The sequence below is a fragment of the Calliopsis andreniformis genome, chromosome 12, assembly GCF_051401765.1.
Source record: "Calliopsis andreniformis isolate RMS-2024a chromosome 12, iyCalAndr_principal, whole genome shotgun sequence".
Taxonomy (NCBI): Eukaryota; Metazoa; Arthropoda; class Insecta; order Hymenoptera; family Andrenidae; genus Calliopsis; species Calliopsis andreniformis.
This window is the reverse complement of record NC_135073.1, coordinates 9,224,946-9,247,734: the sequence shown is the minus strand read 5'-3', so window position 1 is coordinate 9,247,734 and position 22,789 is coordinate 9,224,946. Positions and strand designations below refer to the sequence as shown.

At 37.0% G+C, this 22,789-nt stretch overlaps 2 protein-coding genes across 2 annotated transcripts in view; one reads left to right on the top strand and one right to left on the bottom strand.

The window, feature by feature from the left end:
* The window catches only part of LOC143185487 (cilia- and flagella-associated protein 298), an 83,796-nt gene that overhangs the window by 1,496 nt on the left and 59,511 nt on the right, over window positions 1-22,789 (top strand). The window contains exons 2-5 of the mRNA XM_076388529.1: window positions 503-652; window positions 925-1,010; window positions 1,093-1,263; window positions 2,182-2,397. Of these exons, the coding sequence (XP_076244644.1) occupies window positions 503-652; window positions 925-1,010; window positions 1,093-1,263; window positions 2,182-2,397 (623 nt within the window). The remainder of the gene's footprint in view (window positions 1-502; window positions 653-924; window positions 1,011-1,092; window positions 1,264-2,181; window positions 2,398-22,789) is intronic.
* On the bottom strand, window positions 8,127-22,464 carry Teh4 (tipE homolog 4 phospholipid transfer protein). Its single transcript, XM_076389288.1, has 6 exons — window positions 21,932-22,464; window positions 18,311-18,705; window positions 17,516-17,726; window positions 13,437-13,891; window positions 10,627-10,924; window positions 8,127-8,427 (listed from the first exon to the last, which is right to left on the bottom strand). The coding sequence occupies exons 2-6, from the start codon at window positions 18,451-18,453 to the stop codon at window positions 8,149-8,151; spliced, it is 1,386 nt and encodes a 461-aa protein (XP_076245403.1). The 5' UTR covers window positions 18,454-18,705; window positions 21,932-22,464; the 3' UTR covers window positions 8,127-8,148.

The window sequence follows — 22,789 nt, the reverse complement described above, 5'->3', positions numbered from 1 at the left end:
GAGTGACATAGGCTGTATCTTATATTGCATTATGCTCTACTAAGAGGGGGATATTGGTATATGCAGAAGAAGCTAATGTATATCTCGGACCTAGCACCCATCCACTCCTCACGTATCGCGTGCTAGCTGATTCCCCATTATCTTTCTCACAGCTAACTATATTTTAATTCATCTAGAGCTGGAAACTCTGAGAATCAACATAGTTTGATACCATATACCAATAAAACAAAAAATGTATATGTTCCAAGGTACTATAGACTGACCTAAATGAGCTCTCATATTAATGCATAAGAAGCGTTTCAATGAAACTCCACATTGATAAAGATTTTAAACACCCCTTTACTACATCCGTGCTATTTTTAAAACATTAAACAGAGTTTGTCAGTCCACGACATCCACGCAAAGCTGCAGGCAAAAGCTATTTAGTCATACGTTTGTGAGGATATAATAATTACTCAGAGTTTGCGCTTGACTATGTTTCTTTTCCCGATGGAAATGACAGAGATCGAGGAGCTGGCGAAACACGGCACCATGCTGCCTCATAACATGATGGGCCTCACCGACGAACAGGTACAGGAGCTGAAGCTGAAGGACGAGTGGGGCGAGAAATGCGTGCCTATGGGCGGATGGACCTTTAACAAGGACGTTATCGGTACGTGAGACCATATTAAGGGGAGAGCCTAGCTACGAACGAGCAATGATGGCGGGCAAGGCGTAGCAGAGGATCTGTGGTTTGTTTTATACGGGCCCCGCGTCGTCTCGCCTTACTGGATGCAAATAGTAGTTATCGACGGGACGGGAGCGTACAATGCCGCCGAGAAATTGGCTCAGGGGGATTTTTGTTGCACCGAATGGGCCATGTAATCATCGCGTTAATTGCGCGGAATCTTAACTGGGATGCACCGACGGTTTTCCATGTTTCAGGCCGAAGGAACGGCAGACAGCCAAATGCGAAGATGCGGGAGGTCTTGAGCAAAACGATCGAGGAGGCACGAGCTATGATCTCGAAGGTGACTTCTCTTCTGCAAGTGTTCTGGTAATGGATGATGGATGACTTAGTTTTTAATTACGTTTGGTATTTTGTTTGCGTAGAAATTGGTACAGCAGGATAAGTTGATGACGCAGAAAATCGTGCAAGAGACTTTGGATATACTCAGGGGTGCTGTCACTATTGTTTATCCAATGGGATTGCCGCCTCATGATGTGATTCGACAGGAATTTGAGAACACAGAGGATCTTACTGGGACACAGGCATCGTTGGAGGTGGGTATAATAAAAAAATTTATGAGATTCATGTTTAGATAGAATTTGGATAAAAAGTTAAAGGACCAGATGTCAGATAAAGTTAGAGTTTAAAAAGGAAGGAGAACAGACATTAATCTCACGTGAAAAGAGATGTGCAAATTTTTATATTATATTCACTTAATATTTCGTACTTGTTAGTATAAAACGTAGAATATACAATATTAGTAACTAGATTGACAGTAACTATAATAACGTAATAATTTGATATGTTACACAATATAATATACCTAAAATTTCAAATTTTCCTTTGAAAAATAACTTAAAACAGAATTGACAACGTTGAAAAATTAACAGCATCATAAAAAGAGTGAAAATAAAGTACAACACAATGAAACTTTCAGTTACATACTTTAATTATTATAAAACTTCGTTTGAATAGAAGTTTACAAAAGCTACACCTCCGTACTCTGATCTAAAAAGCCCGCCCTCGAGAAAGTATAAATAGACCTCGAAAGAGCGACAGAGGGCAGTCGCGACACAGACGCCATGGGAGCAGGTTCGAAGTCGTGTTAAGTGAGATTTTCAAACTTAATTATTATTCACAATCGCGTTTCTAAAGTCGAGTTCCTTCACTAAACTGTTCCTTTTACATACCTCTTTTGTTTTCTGTGTGCAAATATAAAGATTATCATTAATTTCTGTAAATAATACCGAATTCGAGATCGCTCCCACTGGCGCCTTTTCTTGGATTCGAATTCATGTGTTACCTTCGCTCGAATATTCCTATTTAAAGTGAATTTAGAAGTGTTTTATAACAAAGACAGTGGAATTATGTGGCTCGTGAAAATTTGTTACATGTAAGAAGTACTTTTTTTAAATTGATTGTGTTATTAGTTATTTTCACACTGAGATTAACATATGTGTATCATGATGCAGGTTATCGATGTGCAATTGGCTCAACTTTGGTTTTCGGGAAAGGAAATGCTTCCTGGAAAGAAACTAAAGGACTATCTTGGATCAAACGAAAAGACAAAGATTATTGTGAAGCTGCAAAAAAGAGGCGGTGGCAGGCCTGCAAGGGAACCATTGATGTCGGAGGACGAAAAGAAGCAACTGATGCTACATGCTTACAAACGACAGGAGCAGCTTAAGGTAAGTCCAGTTTTCATTGGTAGATAAAACAGATTTCTTGTTTGAAAATGAAATTCTCTTATTACTCTTTGACCAAATTTTAACCAATATGAGACTAAAAGGCATTAAATAATTTAAGAATTAAATGAATAATATGTTAATTTTTCATGTTGTATTTGTATCAACTTTTTTATATTGTTTTCCAACTGTTGTTTAGTAAGGATTTCTTTTTATCACGCATGTGGTTTTTGTAATTTAATTTAGTGTTTGTTAACAAATACTATTCTGTGAACACAATTGCATTTACTCTTTTTATACATATACATTATTAGACATGTCTGATGAATTCTCTATTAATTTTAATAGCAGAATTTAAAAATAGTCATGAACATATGAACTTTAAACAAGCATTATATCGGTAATATTTATAGAAATTTAATTACGTACTACACTATCAGTGAATAGTATCAGGTCGTCGTTCCTGATTTATGTGGTTAGATAGGATAACACGTGTTTTATTATCGATTACGAACATCTCCAAACATAGTATCTTTCTTAAAGTAGGTTAATTCATTTTAAATGCATTTCGTACCTACACGGTATGAATAATTGAAGCTTTGAATAGACCAATTGATCAACCACTATCTATACATTTTTTAATCCTGGAAGAAAAACAATTTTGCCATGTCTATAGACTTGTCAACATTCACTACTTTATATTTTATTCCTTACTATTCATGTATACATGTGTTTCGCTTTTCATGAAAATTTATTAGAATAAGTAGAATATTATCACGTAAAGATGGGAATTATAGAGTTATTTAGAAAATTTGAAAATATCTTGGAGTTATAAATTTGTCCATTTCCATGGGAAGAAGCGATTCTTTCTTCCAGCAATCGCCAGCGGGTATCTACGTGTGTATCTAGGTCTGATTACATTAGCTTATCGATCTGATGGTTTCAACCCTTCGTGTAAGGTTAACGGAGGTTTGTACTTCCCCTAGCATATAAGGGCTTCCTTCCTCATGAAATGTCACGATATTCATTTTATCGATTTTATATGGTTAAATTGAGGGTATAAGAAATCAACGAAAATGGTTTTCTTATTTTGTTCCTTTTATTCTTTTCATCCTATTTATTTCTGAACTTCTCTGATCAACGAATAAAATCAGAAGCATAAGTTTAATTAAAGAAATGTGGTAATACAATTTGTATCTGAGAATTATTAGGTATTACACGTTAACAGTGGAAGCGTTAGTAATTGCATTTTACATTTTTGATCGTTTTGTTTATTTAATTAGATTTGCTCCTTTGCCTTTATATTTATGGATGAGAATTGGGTTGGGAAAATTGGATTGATTTAATATTTAATATGTTTTTAAAAAAGTACATTCTATGTTCATAAAAAATAAATATTTCCGATTATCGAATCGACAGAGGGAACTAACAAAGATCCAATTGTTAACATGTTGGTTCGATGCTCATCAATGAGTGTGTACTTTCGATCTCGACCCACTTTCGATACAAATGACTGTCGATGGCCTTTAAATTTGTTTCCTTTTTTATTGAAATGATAGCATCGTAATTAATGTCAGATTAAGTAATTGACACTATTGGTAGTAGAATTTCTTTCGATTTGGCAAGTGGAGTATTTTTGATCCTCAATAACTGAAATCAGAATAACATTCCAATTTTGTTATATCTCAATATTTTTCTCATATTATAAGAGACAACTATAATAAGAGAAAAAAGAATATTTTGTTTCACTTTTTATACATATTAAAAATTAATTAGAACTTGTAGTGTATAAAAAGAAAGTATAAACTATAATAAATACTCATATTTATATGCCATAAAGCTCTAGGAAGCTACGATATCGAAGTGCCTATCTAGACTACATCATAATTTATAATTGTCGTGTTCCATTTTGCGTAGTGTAACTTCTTTAAGATATGTCCTCGACACGAAATACTGCTAGACACGCAATCCACAATTGTATTATTATTCTACCTCGATTCTACGATCTCTTCGTTTAACTTACTTCGTCTTTAAATAGTTTTAAAAATAATGGTTTTCGAGAAATGTTATTTCGATTGATTATTAGCATGATCTATTTGCTGCTAGCTTTTCATTCATTAAAAGATTCTTATTAAATTTCACTCATTAAAAGATTCCTGATAAGGAACAAGGAGCAGCAAAATTCTAAGAGGATCATAGTTAATGTGTTATTGACAATCTGGTGATAGATATAAGAACAATATAAATGCATGAGTGGAGCAAAATAAAATAATTGTTTCTACGCAAAATTTGATATTAGTTATTTAGTACAATTTGGTGAGTTTGATTTATTAATGACAGTTAACGAGTTTCGATGTACAATATTACCGTTATCAAAATTTCAAACTTCAATAAGTATATAATTTTAAAATATTTCTAACCAAAAGCTCGATTGATTCGAAATTTTAATCTTTAATCAATAAAATTTACAATAGAATGTTTAATAAGCGGGTCCACTAAACTTGTAATTGGAGTCGTAGTGTATTAACTGCTATGTAAATTAGCTGCCATTATTACCTTACTTCGTATCTGGTTGCATTGTTCTGATGCATCGAATTCGCGTTTGCATACTCACGCACGAGTACGCAAACGCGATTAGAGCTTTTATAGTGTAACACATATCGAGCCATTTAATAACAATTAATGCACAATTGGCTTCTTAAGTAGGTTATTTGGTTAGTGACACAAAATGACTTTACTCGAATTTTCAAAGCTCTCATGGATGCATAATGGGTTTAATGAAAATGTGAAGTAAGTGAAATAAAGAGAGAGTGGTTTATTAAACAATTATTTTATTATAAACGACACATGTACGTTGCTTTATGCCATACATATACATTGTTACAAATATATTGGGACGATAAACGGGTACAACATGAATACACATTTAACTGTACGATGACAGATTTCTTCAAGTTTGAATTTGATGTACAGCACACATAATTTATTTAACTCTTTCGCTGTTCAAACAGAATACTTCCAAAACTCTTTCTACCTCATCACATCAGTAAATTTTGTATTAGTCTATTTGGTCCATTCGATCGTAATGAAAATCTACATTTCTCGTTAACTAAAATTTGTATCTACGTGGTACCACGTAGGAGTTTTCTTTGCCCTTTGATTTTTGCAGTATATAGCGAAAGAGTTACGATATTCGAAGACACATGTGATTACAGTTTGTAGACAATTAGCATAAACGGAAGAAGGCACATAGACCGTGTGGTGAATTTGACGATTCCGGTGGTTTCCAGCGTATTTTACAGATGTTAAAAGAGCACTGTTTTCCTCGACACGTGTATAATACATCGGATTTTCATTGGTGATTCTTACGATAAAGGGAGGCAGAATAGTAGTTTATTCTCCAAATAATATACAAGTCTCCTTCTTACAACCTGTTGTCTTAAAATATTTTTACTTTCTGCTTCTATCAGCGCCTAAAATTATTGTTCAATCTGTCGATGGGAATGAAAACATACATTCATTAGTATTTATAAAAAATATCCTTTATACTCTTACATTCTTATCTTTCGGTATCTGAAAGCACTGTCTCACGCGAGAGTTCTAATTGAACTAATTAAATGTCTATAGAAAAGATGATACTGTAACATTACTTCGAGGAGTCATAGTAGTTTCACACAAAAACTGCTAACCTTTTCATCTTATACTATATACCTTATATTTACATTAATTATATAAACGTAATCATTAAGCTTTCTTGAAATTTCGATGAATTAAAAAAAAATCGAACTTGCGTTACTTTACTTGTCACATTTACCTAGGCAGTTGCCACGCTTAACACAATAATGGTACCGATGATGTAGACTATTTTTAATCTCTACTGATATCCCATGCAAGGTTCGTTTTACAACACCGTACATGTGAAAAATGACAAATCGTGCATTCGTTGATGGTCGAAACTCGAGATCAACCGAAAAAGATCGGTTTACGTGTACGTTTACAATAATAACCACTAATGGTTCCCTTAATCTATTTTGTACATCGAAAGCATCGCGATGACTTCATTCGTGCTTTGACATATGGCGTACATAGTTGAACATGAATCTTTAACGACTAACAGGTGAATATATTACCACTCTACTTTCGCTCTTCCTCATAATAAATCTATTTATAGACATAGAAAATATTATACACGGGATCATTTTTTAGCAGTAAGAAATTGTACGTATTTGTTAATCTGTGAAGTAGTGTTTCCAACATTTATTTCGAACTTTTTCTTTGATTATCGTATGGGTCAAAGACGACTATTAAGAGTAAGTTTTCGGGTTCAACTAAAGCCACGATCTCACGTGCGCAAAGTGTAGTGGAAAATACTTAAAAGATATTCAGCAACAGTGGAAAAATTGAAAGGTGATTCTGAATAATAAAATAAAAGAATTAAATTGCTTTTACTGCTTCGTTTTTTGTGTATTAATTTTCGTAAGTTTGAGTGAAGAACGCCTGAGGTGTGACAAATCGAATAAAAATTTATCTTCAGTAGATATCAGTAATAGAGTAAAATGTATAATTATTGTCAGAAAATATTAAAGTCTGTCATATATCAATAGTTTTAACATTTTAGTGCAAAATTTTAGTGTTAAAATCTTCGATTTACGCACGTGGAGGCGTAGCTTTAAGACGTTAAGACATTCAGAATTCCATTGATACAAATATTGAGTACTTGTTTGCTTAGTTCGTACAGAAGTCAGAAATTGTTCAAGGCATCAGTGACAATGCGAAATATACATCGACACAAATTTTTAATCTGATTTTGGCCCCTTTATGTGGGTGAATTTTTAACACTCCCTTTGTTTAATTCCACCATCTTTTTTTATGGGAAGACCATCTAAGATCGATATCTAAAGCTCGATTTAATTTATTATACTTCTAACAATCTGCAATTTACTGTCCGTTGAAAGCGTTTGTGCCAAACAGAATATTCCGTGTACCGATAACAAAGTGACACGATCGGCTAACGTTTAACTAAATAGAACATTAAATTCGAACACATTCATTGTGCGTTCTCGCAGAAAATGTATCCTACATTTGCATTTCGATTCAACTCAACAACGAACGATTCGTAAATTCTGATATCTAATAAACTTTGGTATTCAAAAACGATTGGTTTATCCGAAAAATCAGTCTTTTATTGAACTTCTCTCTTAACAAATTATTTAAAATCTCTGGTGCAACATTTACAATCCAGCTTCTCAACATACAATTATAATTCTAAAACTTGCACAATATTTCAGCTACATCGTCCCTTATCGTATTCCTCTTAAACAATATAGCAATAAATCGACTTTGCCATTCGCGAAAAGCGCTCTTCTTAACGTGTCTTAAATAGTGCAACACAACTACAAGCCCTTAATTCGTTGAGGTTGCCATACTCACAAAATTCACGGAAGTACACACACTCACGGTGTCTTCTGCGTTTGTTCCTCGAAAGAACTCTATCAACTTCCACCACTCGATGCAAGTCTCGCGCTCACACTCGACACCACCGTTCCTCGACGTTCCACGTAGCTTCTGTTTCACGCTCGGAACGTGCTCAAAGTTCACAGGGAACGTTCGTGCCACCATCGATCAAATTCACTGTAATTTTAATCGAGGAACGCGACGAGTCGCTCGTCCCCGTTAAAACGAGTCCTCAGCCTCGTCTGTGTCGATCAATGGCACCCTCTCGTAGCGTGTGCTCGTCCCTGGCGGCTTAAACTGCTAAAGTGCCATGCTTTTCATCTCGTTTTCATTCATATGACCTTGCGAAGACGAGGGTGTAGCCTCGACCAGCCCTTCGTCCTCGCCCTCGACTTCCTGTTTATCCACGCAGTACCTGCAACGCATCTTCGCGTCGTCTCCCACCTGGACCGAGCGCGTGATAATCACCAGGGTAGTGAGACTGATAACGAACAGACCAGAGGGTATGATTATGGCGATCAGCAGCTCAGTTCGCGTTTTGTTTAGGTCGAAGCGAGCCACTACGAAGAACGAGTTGTTCTGGAACAGAAGATTTGGTTGGTTTGTTAGATGATAAGGGAAATACAGTCGAAGGTCGAGGGAAGAGATAAAATCTTTGATTATGGAGATTTCGTTTTATTCAAATTTTGGAGTGAGATTGTTTTAATATACTAAAGTTCGTCCAACAGATGCTTTGAACAAGACTTAATATTTTTCTAATTGTAAGGATTCAAAGGTGAATGTTAAACTATTTTTTGTTATTGCAACACGCTTAAGCATGTGGCAAATAATTCAAGTTAAAATAAGTTTGTAGTCTTGTGTACTGGTTTCTACAGCAAAGTGAAAGGGAATTAACAAAATTGTGGTCTTATAGAGATTTTCGAATTATGAAGATTTGAGTTAGTAAGGTTTGACTGTATTGAGAGGATTGTGTAGTACTGTAGAATTTACTGTTTTTTTAAACTAATGGAAGATCATTCAGGATTGAAAGGGTTAAGAGGAATTACAGCTGAGTTTGGGACTTCGGTGTAATTGTTTGGAAATAGAGTTAGTCTATTTTAACTTCAATTTAATTTATTTTATGCTACACCGTACCAGTTGATAATTAGACTAAAATACAATAGAACCTAGATCAACTAGTTTAGCACAGGACTCATACACCCTTTTCGATGATTAATGTTAGATATTATTTGTGGGAGGGTTCTTTTAAGTCATAATTTAAATTTTAAATCAATATTTTATTACATTTTTATTTTTAATTCACTGAGTAATCGTGACCCTAAATAAAAAAAATTGTGAATAATTAAGAAAGTCAATTTTCTTCAGGTCCAAAGAATGAATATTATTATTTCAGATGTTTAATCTTATTATTTTATGTAGAATCAGGTTACGGTAAATTATGCACATACGTTAGCTCAAGATTTACACAATTTCTCCATATTGTTTCAATTTCATTTCACGCTACTGGTTTCACGATACTGCAGTAATTGCCCAGCAGTTAGCAGCATTGGAAACGCTATCACACGCAATGTAAAATCGTTCTCACGAAAGCCTCGTGCGTACAATACGATGAACAAAATACATATACTCCCGTGATCCAATTTCATTCCCATTGAAAATTGGAAGCAATAAAACGCGTAAAGTCGATAATAAAAAGCTGCCGATGTGGAAGAAAAAGAAACAAAATTGAAGGCATAGCCATAGTGCTCCCACAATTTATTTCGCGAAAGCAAAATTTCTGTCTCACGTTTCCAAAATACTTTCACTGTGGATCTAATTAATGGAAGTGAACAGGAGCTCTTGCTTTCCATCCATAAATGCAATTTCCATTGTTGTCCACCTCGAATAATATGAAACACTCTCAAATCGCTCATTAAATCACGTTTCGCGGCGAATAATGTGGGCCAGCAGCTACGTAACACGTTTATCTCTATGTTCATCGAAACGCTGGAAGAGGCGCGTCCTTCCTTGAATTATTAGCGCGAAATGAAATACAGAGCCATTGTGTTCTAGACTGTCGTAACTTCAAATGAGCCGATTACAATCTCGGCTGTCGTTGACAGACTGTTGCAAATCGAATTCTTTCATCCTCTGAAGCTTTGCTTTGGGAAGGATTAGGGTGTAACTCGATACAACGTTAATTCATTAAACGGTACTGTGCGAGGCGATAAAATGAGTCGAATCAGGGAAATTGAATGGAAAAGGTGATCGTGCCGAGATGAAAACGTGGCGCGCGATATCCGTAATGAAATTAGTTCGTTCCGACTGCTGCGTTCTCTTCCTCCTCGTTTCCATTACGAACCCACTGTACCTTCCGCAAAATATCGTTTATTTATCGAACGAGTGGCTATATCCGCAAAAAATACGCTTTTTCCATTATTTTTACGTATTTGCTGAACTCGACTGTGTTATTCGTAAAATGAAAAGAATTTCTCTTAAAATTCGTTGATTGTTCAATATTCATGTGAATTTCATGCACGTAGATACACTTATATGATAATAAATATTTTAAAATACATTTATAATGTCCGATAATATATTATGTTACATAAATTACAATAATGAGGAACATAATGTTTGTGAAATTGAATATTTTACGAGGAGGAAGAATATTCTTAATAAAGGGCGAATAATGGAATAAAAGTCGCAAGTAAAATATGAAGGTGGTGTAATGGGAAAGCTACCCAGAACAATGCAAATATTTTATATTAAATTTAAGGGATTGAGATGTCAGCATACCTTGTTATAGTAGCAGGAGTATCTGCTCTGGGCCGTCTGATTGTCGCCATCCCTGCCGTGGCTGGCGAGAAAATCTTTACATTCCCCCTTGAGCGTGTTGACGCAACCCTCTAAATTGATGTAAAGACGAGAACTATTGTAGATCGTGAGGGATCGTTGCGCTGGCACGTAGGAGTTCGTCGGATCCACCGGATACTGCAAACTCTTCTCGTATATATTCAGAAAACTCGTGAAGTTGATTGATGGTTCGGGCACTGAAATATTCCTTAACAGGGTGCCATTCACGCAGTCCTGCGTTCTGTGAACAAGTCCGAACTCCATTTACGAGACGAAATACAAGGTGTCCAGAACGAAATTCAGTATCTTGTAGGTGTGGTAATCGCAAAAAAAGAAAGTGCTCGATCTGTATAATAGTAAATTTATTCAAACTGCAAAAATGAGCAGAAAGAATTGTCGATAGTATGAGTATCATAAAGAGAAACAAAATGTACAAAAGTGGAGACGATAACTGATTTTGAAGTATGATAATAATTTGTTACATTTTGTTGATATATTTTTTATGATACATTTTCAGTTTCTAAAGTTAAAAAAGAGGGTTCATGTACACGTCAGTATTCCCAAGAAAGCTAACATCAATTCGAAAGTCGATCTCTCAAGTATAAAATTCAATTCCTCGTTCCACTGACTCGGGTGATTTATTTTTCCTAGTTCATTGCACTTTATGCGTAAGCAGTATCAATCCCTACGATCACTCGTTTCTTACTTTTTTATTTCTTATCTCCAGCTTCTCACAAGAGATACTCGACATGTTTATTTTTACTAGACCTTCAATTTTCTTTGAAAATATCTTCCTTTGGGAAGGAACAGCGACTCCCCATTGGTCCGTGTATAAGTTCTCCTTTTACATTCCCCGCTGCCTTTGCGCGACCTCTTTATCCACGGCTCAACGAGGTAGCCGCAGGAACAAGAGGACAGACGAAGTATCGAAATAAGAGAAACGTGCAGAAAACACACGAGGCAGAAAAACTCGGAAATAGGGAGAATCGGGCAGAGCCCGATCAATGGTTGCCATGGAAATATACCATCCTTATCGGTGTCTTCGAGACCCTAAGAAAGGGGATAGGAAGAGAGAGTGTGTGTGTGTATGTGTGTGTGACTGAGAGAGGGAGAGAAAGAGAACACACGCGGAAACGCCACGTGTCGCCGATAAGAAGTAATTGATACCAAGCACTGGGCACAGGAATGCAAATTCAGTAGGCACACTAACCGAGGGCGAACCCATTTTCAGATATGGTTCGCAAAATGGAACAGTTATCGCGTCGTGAATTGAATCGAGAGATATTTACGGTTATTAAACCCGACAAATGATTTCCTGTGGCCATTCGTAAAGCCTATTCATACAAATTGGTGCGTAAACTCGATGCAATTGCAGGCAAACAAAATCCCATCAATATGATTATGATGCAAGCCGTGACAGTGCGTATCGAGGTGAAAGATTACGACAGGACCTCGCGTGAATTTCGAAGGAAGTGGAATCGAAAAACGATTTATCGGATGGCGAGGAGCGAAGCTCTCGCGTATAATTCCGCGATCGATATTGTAGCCTCGGTGCTAGTTTCTGGTAAGCCCATTGTGCACCGTCGCTTCTTATCGCGAGAGTTCATTTTTGCGAAAATTGCGAATCGTTGAGATTGGAAGGTGAAAAATATTAGGGTGAAATGGTGGGAGGATCATCGTTTCCTTTAGCTCTTCTGAGACGTTGACCCCAAGTGCGTCGAACTCTCGTGCTCATTCGGTTCTCTTTCCTTTCTGTCTCTCTGTCTCTCGCTCGTCCCTTGATCGCTTCAATCGTACAGACTGACACTGAACCCATTCAGGGCAATAATACGGATATTCGCAGCTGTTCGCTCCCTGACATCTTAATTATGCTGGCAGACATCGAGTCTACTTGAATGCACTACTATCCTTTATCAGATTCGTGGTAAAGGACTGATCGAGGAACCAATCGAAGTGGAATTACGCAACAGAGTTTCATACACTACTGTTTGAAATTAGGGTGATTACACTTAGATTGTTGAATGTTGAATTTTGGAGAAAAAAATAGGTCATTAGAAATTACTGGGAATTATTCTACTGATTTATCATTATACTTGTAAGATAGAGTGCGATTTAATTTGTGTTTCACGTTTTAACCATTTGTTGTTCAGTTGATAGTGAGAATCTGGTTTTAGCTGCAGCTGTGCTAGGTTACATTTATCAAGCCACCACGTGAAATTCATCTTGAACAGGTAGATAATTCTATTTGCGGAATTGAAATTTAGAAAGTGAAACACGTACAAACATTTTAAAAGTTACAATAACGTAAATATTTGAAAAATTTGAAACATTTTAAATAATTGCAAGTATTTGAAAAATTTGAAGTATTTCAAATATTTGTGAGCATTTGAAATATTTTAAATATTTGAAATATATGAAATATTTTAAATATTTGAAATATATGAAATATTTTAAATATTTGAAATATATGAAATATTTTAAATATTTGCGACTATTTGAAAAATTTGAAAATTTAAATATGTAGAAATTTGACAATTTGAGATTTCAGGCTCAATATTTAAAACACTAGAATATCTCGAATATGTTATTGAAATCTAGGGAGAAAGCAGAATTCCATAAGATTTGTCCTGCTACCCCTAACCCGTTTCTTAGTGAATGGTCCTCTAGAGTAGCAACAAAGCAGCTTTCCAAACTCATGTGAAACAAAAGCAGTACAATTCTCGTAGTTACCTAAATTAATTTATCATTTTTACCTGACAGAATTCCCTTTTTTGTCAACCACCATGCAGCTAGCAATGATGGTCCCATTTTGCGCGTCCCAGATTTTCACAGGTGTGTCCAGCCTGGTCCCAGGCAAATTTCCGTTAGCTTTGTTCAGTGCCACGCCATGTTCGCATTTCGCCATGATGACATTGTCATCTTGCATGAGGAACACGTTTACGTTGGACGTGTCCATCTTCGGGCAGTAGCGATCGCAGCTGAAAGGACTTTTGATCTTAGTGCATCTGGAGTTGTTACAACTGAAGAAACCGTTAAGCTTCATGTTGTCCTTTTCACTGTCCACCACGATGCCATCGGCCTTGTAATGGCATAGCATTAGCTGGCTGATGTTGGCACAGTGACCAAGATGGCAGCTGAACACCCCTGAGAGCATGCTGCACTCGCTGCCGTTATTGCAATTGTATTTTTTTACTAAGGCCATGTTTACCTGAAAAATGAAAATGGAAACGCAAGAGTATAGTTTTCCATCGATTCTTGCGGAATATTTTATTTGGGAAAAGGAAAATAGTAGCCTTTAAGTGATATATATCAATCAGTAGTCAGACATGGTATACATTTCGTAACACAGGTAATGAAAATGATAAATTATAAAATCTTCTTTGATATTTTGCAAAATAGTTTATTTGGTAATAGATATAGAAGGTGTAATTATTAAGGCAAGGAGAATATAGTAGTTTAAGTGGAGTACGTCAATCACTGATCAGACATAAAGTATAAGTCTCGAAATACCTTTGAAAAGGTACGAACATTGACACTATCCTACTATTTAATTAATACCTAATACTTTTAATTAGGTTGTACTATTTAAATAATATTTTGAAACATTTGAAATAAATGTACCATTCTCTTCATTTAACTTTGTACGAATAATAGTCCATAACAAAAGTTTCTGCTATACAGTGCGTTGTACATTTACATTACTCCATGAAAATTTTAGACATATATTCAGGCATTAGTCTAAAAAAGTGCTCCAGTCACACATTACACGCTACCCTCATTTTCGAGGTTGTTCCCCCGTGTGTAATCCATATTCTGCCTTCTGACAAGTTCGCTCTTCCCGAGGATAGCATGATTGATGGTTATTTTTAGATTAGTTTCATTGCTCCCTATCACGTTCGAATCACCTTGATCGCAAACTCTAGCTATAAACGAGTAAATTTCATTTACTTGCAAGAGTTAACGGAAGAAACGAAATCTACCCCTAGGCATCAGTAATAATAATTCTCAAAGAAGAAGGGTCATGCACGTTCGATCCTCGATCGCATAACGTAGAACTAAGTGAATCGATTGAAGGTGTGGCAGAGCAGAACGCGAGCCATTAGAAAGTAATTCAAGACGACGAACTCGATCGGGAGCGTTAGGTGGCAAGCAAACGAGGTTACTGCGTCGAAGTAACTGCCAGTCTACGTACACAGCATTACTAAACTCACTCGTATAATTCCCCGACGCATCGCGTGCAGCTCTCGTTAAAAAAAAAAACCCCTCATCGAATGTGTACACGACACATTCGACAGGCATCTAATCGAAAACGTTAAAGTAATCGCGTTTCGAGGCTTACGACCAAGCTATTCTTTCTTCGCCCCTTTTCCATCTCTGTCCTGTGACAGCGTGACCTTTTCAAAAGGCACTGAAGCTCGAAGGGTAACCGATTCGCTCGCAATAACTTTTTCCACGGGCTTTTTTGCACCCGACGCTATTAGTCCTGTCTGCGGAAGGTGACAGTGTCGAGCTAAAACGACATCACACGGGCGGACTTCTTTTTTCTCGGGTCCTTTCTCGCGTAACTGAATTTTCCTTCGTTAATGCTGTTAAAGCTGCGTTTCAGGGAGCAGCTCGTGTCACGCGGTTAATTAGAAAACGCAGCCGACGACTTGGTAACGATTGATTCTCGTGCATCCTTCTCAAGGAAATAGGGAGAGCTAGGGAAAATGGTGCTTTGGCGTAAATATAGAAGCACTCGTTTGATATTACTTGTCACCGTCGACGCAACAATGCGTTCGATTGGGGGAACAATGGGGGTGAAATCGACTGGGAAATTGAGTCTGAAGGTGGCTGGGGGATTTAAATGTTTGTGGGTGTGTGCTCGATGAGAGTGATGCATGGAGATGTTATCTGTATTAAGTTAAGAAAGTTGAGAGTTTACGGGTGCAGGTAATTAAGGTATCTGTGCTTACCAAGAAAACAGTAGAAGTCACTGTATTTTTATTTTGGAGAAAGGTACTTTCGAACTATTTTATTAAATTCTCGTTTTTTTCTTTTGAAGGTAGGGTTGTTTCGATTCAATGCTTTTGCTAAAAAAACATATTATTTTACTAACTCAAACTTATTGAAAATTTTATTTGTGTCGGTTTATCCTATACTTCTACGTATAAATAAATATTGGTAACATTTTATTATCCGTACAAGTTAAAATCTTCTATTTGATATGAATATTTCCAATTTATTTTCCACTGTACAGAATCTTTGAGGACAATATGTGCAAAGATGTAAAACACAAATGCAAAACTTATATTTACTGAGTACTAATATCTTCTTATGATTTCCATTATCAGTAACCCCTGTCAAGTATTAAAAAAAGGATCCGCAGGGAAGCAAAGAAAGGGAAAAATCAATACTCTAATATTGCAATTACAGCCACCTCCAATAATAACTGGAAGGTATCTATCATCAAAGGAAGGGTTTCGTTTCGCGATAGGATCAACTATCGTTCGGATGAATGCGAAACGCGGGACATCGATTTCCGTCACGGCAAGCAAGTAATGGAAAATTGTTGTCATCGACGGAATTCATCGCGATTATCAGTTGACGGAGGTTCGACTGATCTCCGAAACTTATTTTTCTGCACGGAAGAGGGTTCTAAAGTTATATGTCGATCAATGTATTCCTCGTTGCGTCTCCATCGGGAGCAAATGGCACACGGTCTCCTCGGAAACCAACCATTTCGCTTGTCCATGCTGTTACATCGCTAGGGAGGGCTCGAAAAATATTACATGCTAGCGTTCGCTTACAGCCACGATGGGAAACCCGATATCGTCGATGTGAAAAATTCAGAAAAACGTTCAATAATATATCGGTTAGGGCTTGTGTTACGTGCTCTTTAAATCTTTATGTAAAGGGGCGAGAGATCTTTTCATAGATGTGTATTGATGGTCTATAAACTATGTTGCATGAAATAGCTTTATGTATTATATACAGGTTATTTGTTTATTGATGGACCTCACTACAGTTCGCTTGAAAGTGTGATTTATCTACTTTCCTTCTGGTACATTTTTACGACGAAGTCGTGTGTGTAAGTGAAATGTAGCTTTCTTGTAATTCAGTAAGTGTTTTAAATAAAATTGAGCGAGAAAGACTTGTAAATTACATTAGAATAGGGAGTTTGAAGTATCAGTAAACTGAATAATGATTCCATTATTTGGACTTTACTTTCATTTAAGATTAAATCAGTTACAATAATATTGAAAATTTGAAAATTTCTAGTCATAAATTATCTAGTGTGCCCACTGGAAAGGACTGCCTATAAACTAGACACATTATTGATACATATAACGTATAACGATGTAGGAAAATATTAGGTGTGTACATTAAGTCGATATCTCTAGATTTACATATTCGTTTTTCGTAACTGTTTTAAATTCAAACATTCGCCCCTTTTACGACAACTATAAAGAATAGCCATTTATGCTTTTTTTATTTCACTTGGAAATAAGACTTATGATTAGTTGAATAACAAATTAAATAAAATTTAGATTCACTTTAAAATGAAAATTATTCCTTCATTTCTAATTACCAAATTAAGCTGTATTGAATCCAATTTCACGCTTTGAATCAAGTTACGTTACGCAATCATTGTTTTGAGGTAGTCTATACAGTAACAATTGAGTCATTGAGGGTAGTAAGGGCGAGCTCAATAAATCCGAATTTCGACGTAAACGCTTTTTATTTATGTTCTATAAGAGCGAATAAAATAAAAAGTATTTTGGAAATTATTGTGTTCGCCCTTATTATACTCAACACTTCAATTGCACAGAATATCGATATTACGACCTACCTGCGGGCAGGGTGTGCTGTTGAAGTTCGTGCAATTCTCAAAAACAATGTCCGTACCATTCCTTCTCACGGTCGCGTGAATCTGAGGGCAGAAGCCAGTGGTTCTTGTTAAGCACCACTCCCCACAACTGGCCCAGCCACAATTATTGGTTAAGGTGGTGTCGATGGTTTGGCACATGACTGGATCCGGATCGATACCAGCGTGAAAGGCTCTGAAATTAATTGCACCAGCTTCATTAATATTTCCCCGAAGATGGGATGAATTTCGCGTGACGAAACACGGCATTTCGTGCACTCGAAGCTCTAACCGTGTCGACATTATATTAATATTCACTAATGTATTGAAAATACAAGCGAGTATTCGCTGTTCCTAACCGCGCCGATATCCTCAACTCGCAATAATAATTTTTAATCGTGGAGCTTCATTGAAATACATCATAAAATATCCAGTTTATTCGTCCCCATTATGAAAACGTTCGAAATGAATTTTGTTTACGATCATTTGAACTTTATGAAATAGCCCGCGTAAAACGTCAATCCATAATTACTTCATCTTCGGGCAATTCTCTGTCGCGAATTAAATTGGCTTTCGCCGAATAGGTCAAGGGCATGTTTTCTATCGCACGTTACGCCATTCATGAAAAGGGTGAGAACGATCTCGTTGGAAAAGGTGATTTGACTTAAAGGCGGGGTCACATGGCGAGTTATAGATCTCTGAGGAAATTAAGGCCGGACGAGTCGTAACTTAATTACTATCGGCCTTGGACGATTAATCGATGGCAACGTTGTCGTTTACCTGTGGGACGGCATGTAGATTGCCACGCTTAGATAAACTAACGCGACGCAGCTGATGACAATGGTGAACTGACAGAAGCAGATGCTGCCGCATATCCTGCGATCCTGTTCTGGTATCAGCCGACGTTTGTGCTTCCGTCCCATCTCGAGTGTTCGTTCGAATTGCTTTCCCTTCTTTCCGTTCAAGAACAGCGAGGCTGACTTACGCGCGGATTAACGTGAGCCTGTTCTCATCAAGCTTTGATCCTCTTCAGACCTCGCGATTATTCGTACCATTTGGCCCGAACCGCTTTCGTGAATAAATTGTTGGTACCATTGCGGTGTACGCTATCAAACTTCGTGGAAGTGTTGGTTACTCAGGGAATCTGAAGAGAGGTGAAGTCAGCTTGTAGTTGTCTGCAAAATAAGATGCATTTATTTTGTTTTAGTATTTTTTAACGAATATTAATTAACTGTTAATAGCAGGAAGGTGTGTCAAGAGTTGTTCTTTTATTTGCTTTTGGAAAAATTATTTTATTCTCACTTGTAGAGATTGCAGGGTCATGATTTTCAACTAAATCATAAACTTTTATTACTGTTACTTTACTGCCTGTTTCAAGACACTTTCAGAGGATTAAATAAAGTGTTCCTGGTACACTTTATTTTTAGATGTTTCCTTTTTAAGTATTAAATTTAACAAGGCAAATTTAACAAGACAAAGTGCACAATTACCAATACCTCCTAAATTATATGCAAGATGACTCCAAAATGGACTGATGGTTTAATGAGTTCTACAAACTAGCAGACAAAAAGTATTTTAAATTCACAATAAAAAGTGGGCCAAGTAAATTAAAAAATTCTACGATTACACTCTCCATGCTCACATTAACAATTATCTAATGACCAATTTACTTAATAGAGCAAAAGATTACAAAATATTAAACTCTTTTATCCTACGCCCTAAATTACTTCTCAAAAAATTACCATACAAATAGCCTATTCACTACTGTGACCGTAAAAAGAGTCCAGTCACGATTCGTTTTCATTCAACATCCAGTGAAGGAACTCGTTGCCCACGTAAGCCAATGTATTATTTTCACACGAGAAGTTACACTCAAAATCGCGTGGTTTAATTCCCTATTCCATTGATGGCGAATTCCTTCCTAAGAAAGCTGCCTCCTCCGCGAATTTTACAAGCCCCAGTTCACTTTACAACAGGTGTCTCGGTCGCCCACCCGCCGCAAATATTCTCCTCACGAACATCCCCCGACGATTCATCGATTGTGGGTTTCGCGTACTACGAAAATTCCTGTTCGTCAACCGTCTGGTCGGTATGCACCTATATACACAGAACTGTTTACCTTCCATTAAGAATATCTCTTCGTAAACCGATCGATCCGCCATTCGAAGTTGGCGGTACACGTTCCTCGAGGTGGAACATAGTTCGTCCTTGCTAAAAGTGATATCACCCCCGGAGGCTATGAAAGGTCGCTTATGACATCGATTTTCCGATTACGTAAGACCGCGATTTTACATAAGGTCCGAGGACTGACACGCGATCGAAACATAACTTCAATCGTACCAATGATCATTTTTCATTTCGGTTGTCCTTGACCTCGAGTTTTCGCGGGAACTGGAAAAGGGAAAGTTCATAGCAGCTGCCTTGGACACTAGTACCAACGTCGAGAAGTTCGTATCGATTGACTTGGTCAGACTGTCTTTTGCAGACATCAGTCTGTTCGTTTTTCGTGGAGCCCTTCGTCCAAGAATCGTGTCGCGTGACCTTTGCTTTCTCAGAGAATTTGAATGATCGTTCCCGCGAATGTTTGATGTAGTAATAATGGAGAAATCTTGGAAATGGTTACAGCTGCTTCTTGGAATAAGACACTGACGTAGAAGTGTGTAAATGTCAAAGAGAAATACGATTTTGCAGAGTGGGTGGAAGTCATTCTGAATATTAAGTTGAGGGGAAAGCGAGTACAAGAATACGTCGTGGGATGTACATAAAAGAGTTGAATTCATACCTCGATCTTGCGATTTCATGTATTTTATCACGGTGAAGGGAAAAGACGCTGTATTGTCAGAAAGATATTCTTTCTTATTTGATCCAGGAGATAGATTGTCAGGTATTGGGAATATTTCACGATACTTTCAGTAGTATCGTGAGGTTTCAACAGAGACTTCGAATATAAGAATTATCATTGATGTATTCATAATTGATAAAGTGAATCTTACATTACTTTGGTTAATACAATTTTTTTTCAAAGTTAAATAAAAAGATATTACATCTAAAGGAACGAAAATAATCTAATTAATAAGGCTTCTATATGTTTGATGCTCTTGACACTGCTACTTTGAATTCAGAAATTCTACTAATTGAATTTTTTTTAACTGAAGTAATTTTCATCTGTACACATTAAGCCACGGCGTGATCCAATATAGGTGTGTCTTCTAATTAGAGTAAAAAAAATTCTTCGCTATTTGCAATCTATTTTCTAACGACTTAGTCACGTGAATTAACAATCTCCATCTAATATCTCTCATTTAAAAATTCAAAAAGCATTCAGTGGATTTCTCTCTCAGAATAATAAATCCTTTTTAAATCCACCATCTGCAGAACAAAGTTCCAATACCATCGCTGATTATCGATCATTTTGTCTTTTTTAGACGCTGACGCGTCCACCTGTTCACGTACGCCTCATCGATCCTCCTTTCTTTCTTGATGTCACTCGCGTGTCAGGCTTAACGCACTTAAGGCAATTACCGAGTTTTAACTTCATTAGTTGCAACGCTAGTGTAAACAGATGCACTCCGCTGGATGACGCGCAATTAGATACTCGTAATCCTATTACTGCATAAGGGACGATCGCTTAACGGCCATTCGAGAATAATACCTATCGATTCTGGGAAACTTTCAGACTCTGTTAAACGTGTACCGTTAAAAGGTTTCTTCGGCATTCTCTCGACGTAGACAATGTAACTTGTTTGAATCGCACCCGGAGGGAAATTCTGAAGTACTTGCATCAGAATTTCATGGTGCACTGAAGCATAGTACGATGCATGAGCTGTAATTAAGTATTAACTCTGCATCTCAGTGATACAGCCTCTGAAATATTTGTTGAAGTGAATTAATATCTTTCTAACAATTTATAATTTGAACATTACGTTAGTGATACGTGGATAACAACTCTTTGATGGTCATGTGTAATATTCTGTCATATCAACAAGAATTTTTAATGAAAGTTATTAGAGAAGGGGAATTTCAACGAGATGAATAAAAATTAATTTAAATTCGAATACAGGAACACGATGTACGCTTGATATAATTTTCAATAACATGGTTGTCAAAGTGGTAAAAGTGTTCTTTGATCTTTGGGGAAAGATCAGATAGTTCTTAATTTTAATATAAAATTTAAAAGAAAATAGGAAGCTGTAAATATTTTTAATATCTTCAACCTTCTACTGCTTTTTAGTAAAAAAAATAGTCGGTAGTTTCTGCTAAGTTTCTAATTTAAAAATTCAGGCACCTGGTAAGTTTCAATTCCTCGACTCATATTCTCAAAGTTCTCCATACAGTGAGAGACGTTCCCCACAGAACTCATTGTCAGCGCAACACTTACGACTACCGCGAAGCACTTCCTACCTTTTACCTTCAGAGCTGTCAGCAGTTCCTCTAAATGTCGCCAGTCTCTTCGATCAAGGACAGTCCCCGATTAAATATCACGTCTCTCTTCAGTTCAAGAAGTTAGCCAAACTTGGCGGTATCTTGGAAACACATAAAAGCAACTTCATAGTCCCTTAAACCAAGTTAAGTCTTCTACCAAACCCAGATACAGTCAATTAAATAAAGTAGAGTTACATTCAGCAGTCCAAAATTCTGACCCGTCATCGACCATAAATCACTGACAGAACCACTATTCATTCAGCGTAATGAAAAACTAGAATCAGCCTCGTTACTCTGTTCATAGAGTAATTTAAAATCGCTGAAATTTCTTGAAGTTCTTCACTCGAGAGTAGTCACGAGAAGATATTACACAATTTTTTTATACATCGATTCAAACTTCAATTTTCACGTGTCCCGTGCTCATTCGAGCTTAAAACAACGATTCATCGTGTTTTCATTGCCATCCATGTTTCTCGGTGTCATTGCTTCCCGTGGCACGTTGATATCGAGGAGAACGAAGGGCCTCCCGCGACCGCGAAGCACCCACGCAACCCCGACGACTGTTTGAAAACAGGGCTGGTCGTCGAGCGTATGGCTCGCAAGCTCTGCCCCATGTCGAGCTTGCGCCTTGAACCGTCGTGGCGTCTATGGGACTCGACGCTGAAACCTCCTGGCAGAAGCACTCGCGAAGCTCGATGGTTCCGCGGCGACCCTCCTACGACTGCTCGCGTTCGTCCTCGCGAATAAGACTTCCCGCGGAAGAGCTGATTAATTGCGCGATGCCATTTGTCGAACTTCACACGCGAAGTCACGCTTGCCGTGACCACACTGAAGTAT

Excerpts from the sequence above, each read along its gene's own strand:
- Teh4 (XM_076389288.1), bottom strand. The coding sequence starts at position 18,453 with ATGGGACGGAAGCACAAACGTCGGCTGATACCAGAACAGGATCGCAGG. Across the intron at positions 13,892-17,515 it reads ACAGCACACCCTGCCCGCAG|GTAAACATGGCCTTAGTAAA; the intron begins GTAGGTCGTAAT and ends TTCATTTTTCAG. Across the intron at positions 8,428-10,626 it reads ACTCCTGCTACTATAACAAG|AACAACTCGTTCTTCGTAGT; the intron begins GTATGCTGACAT and ends CTTCTGTTCCAG.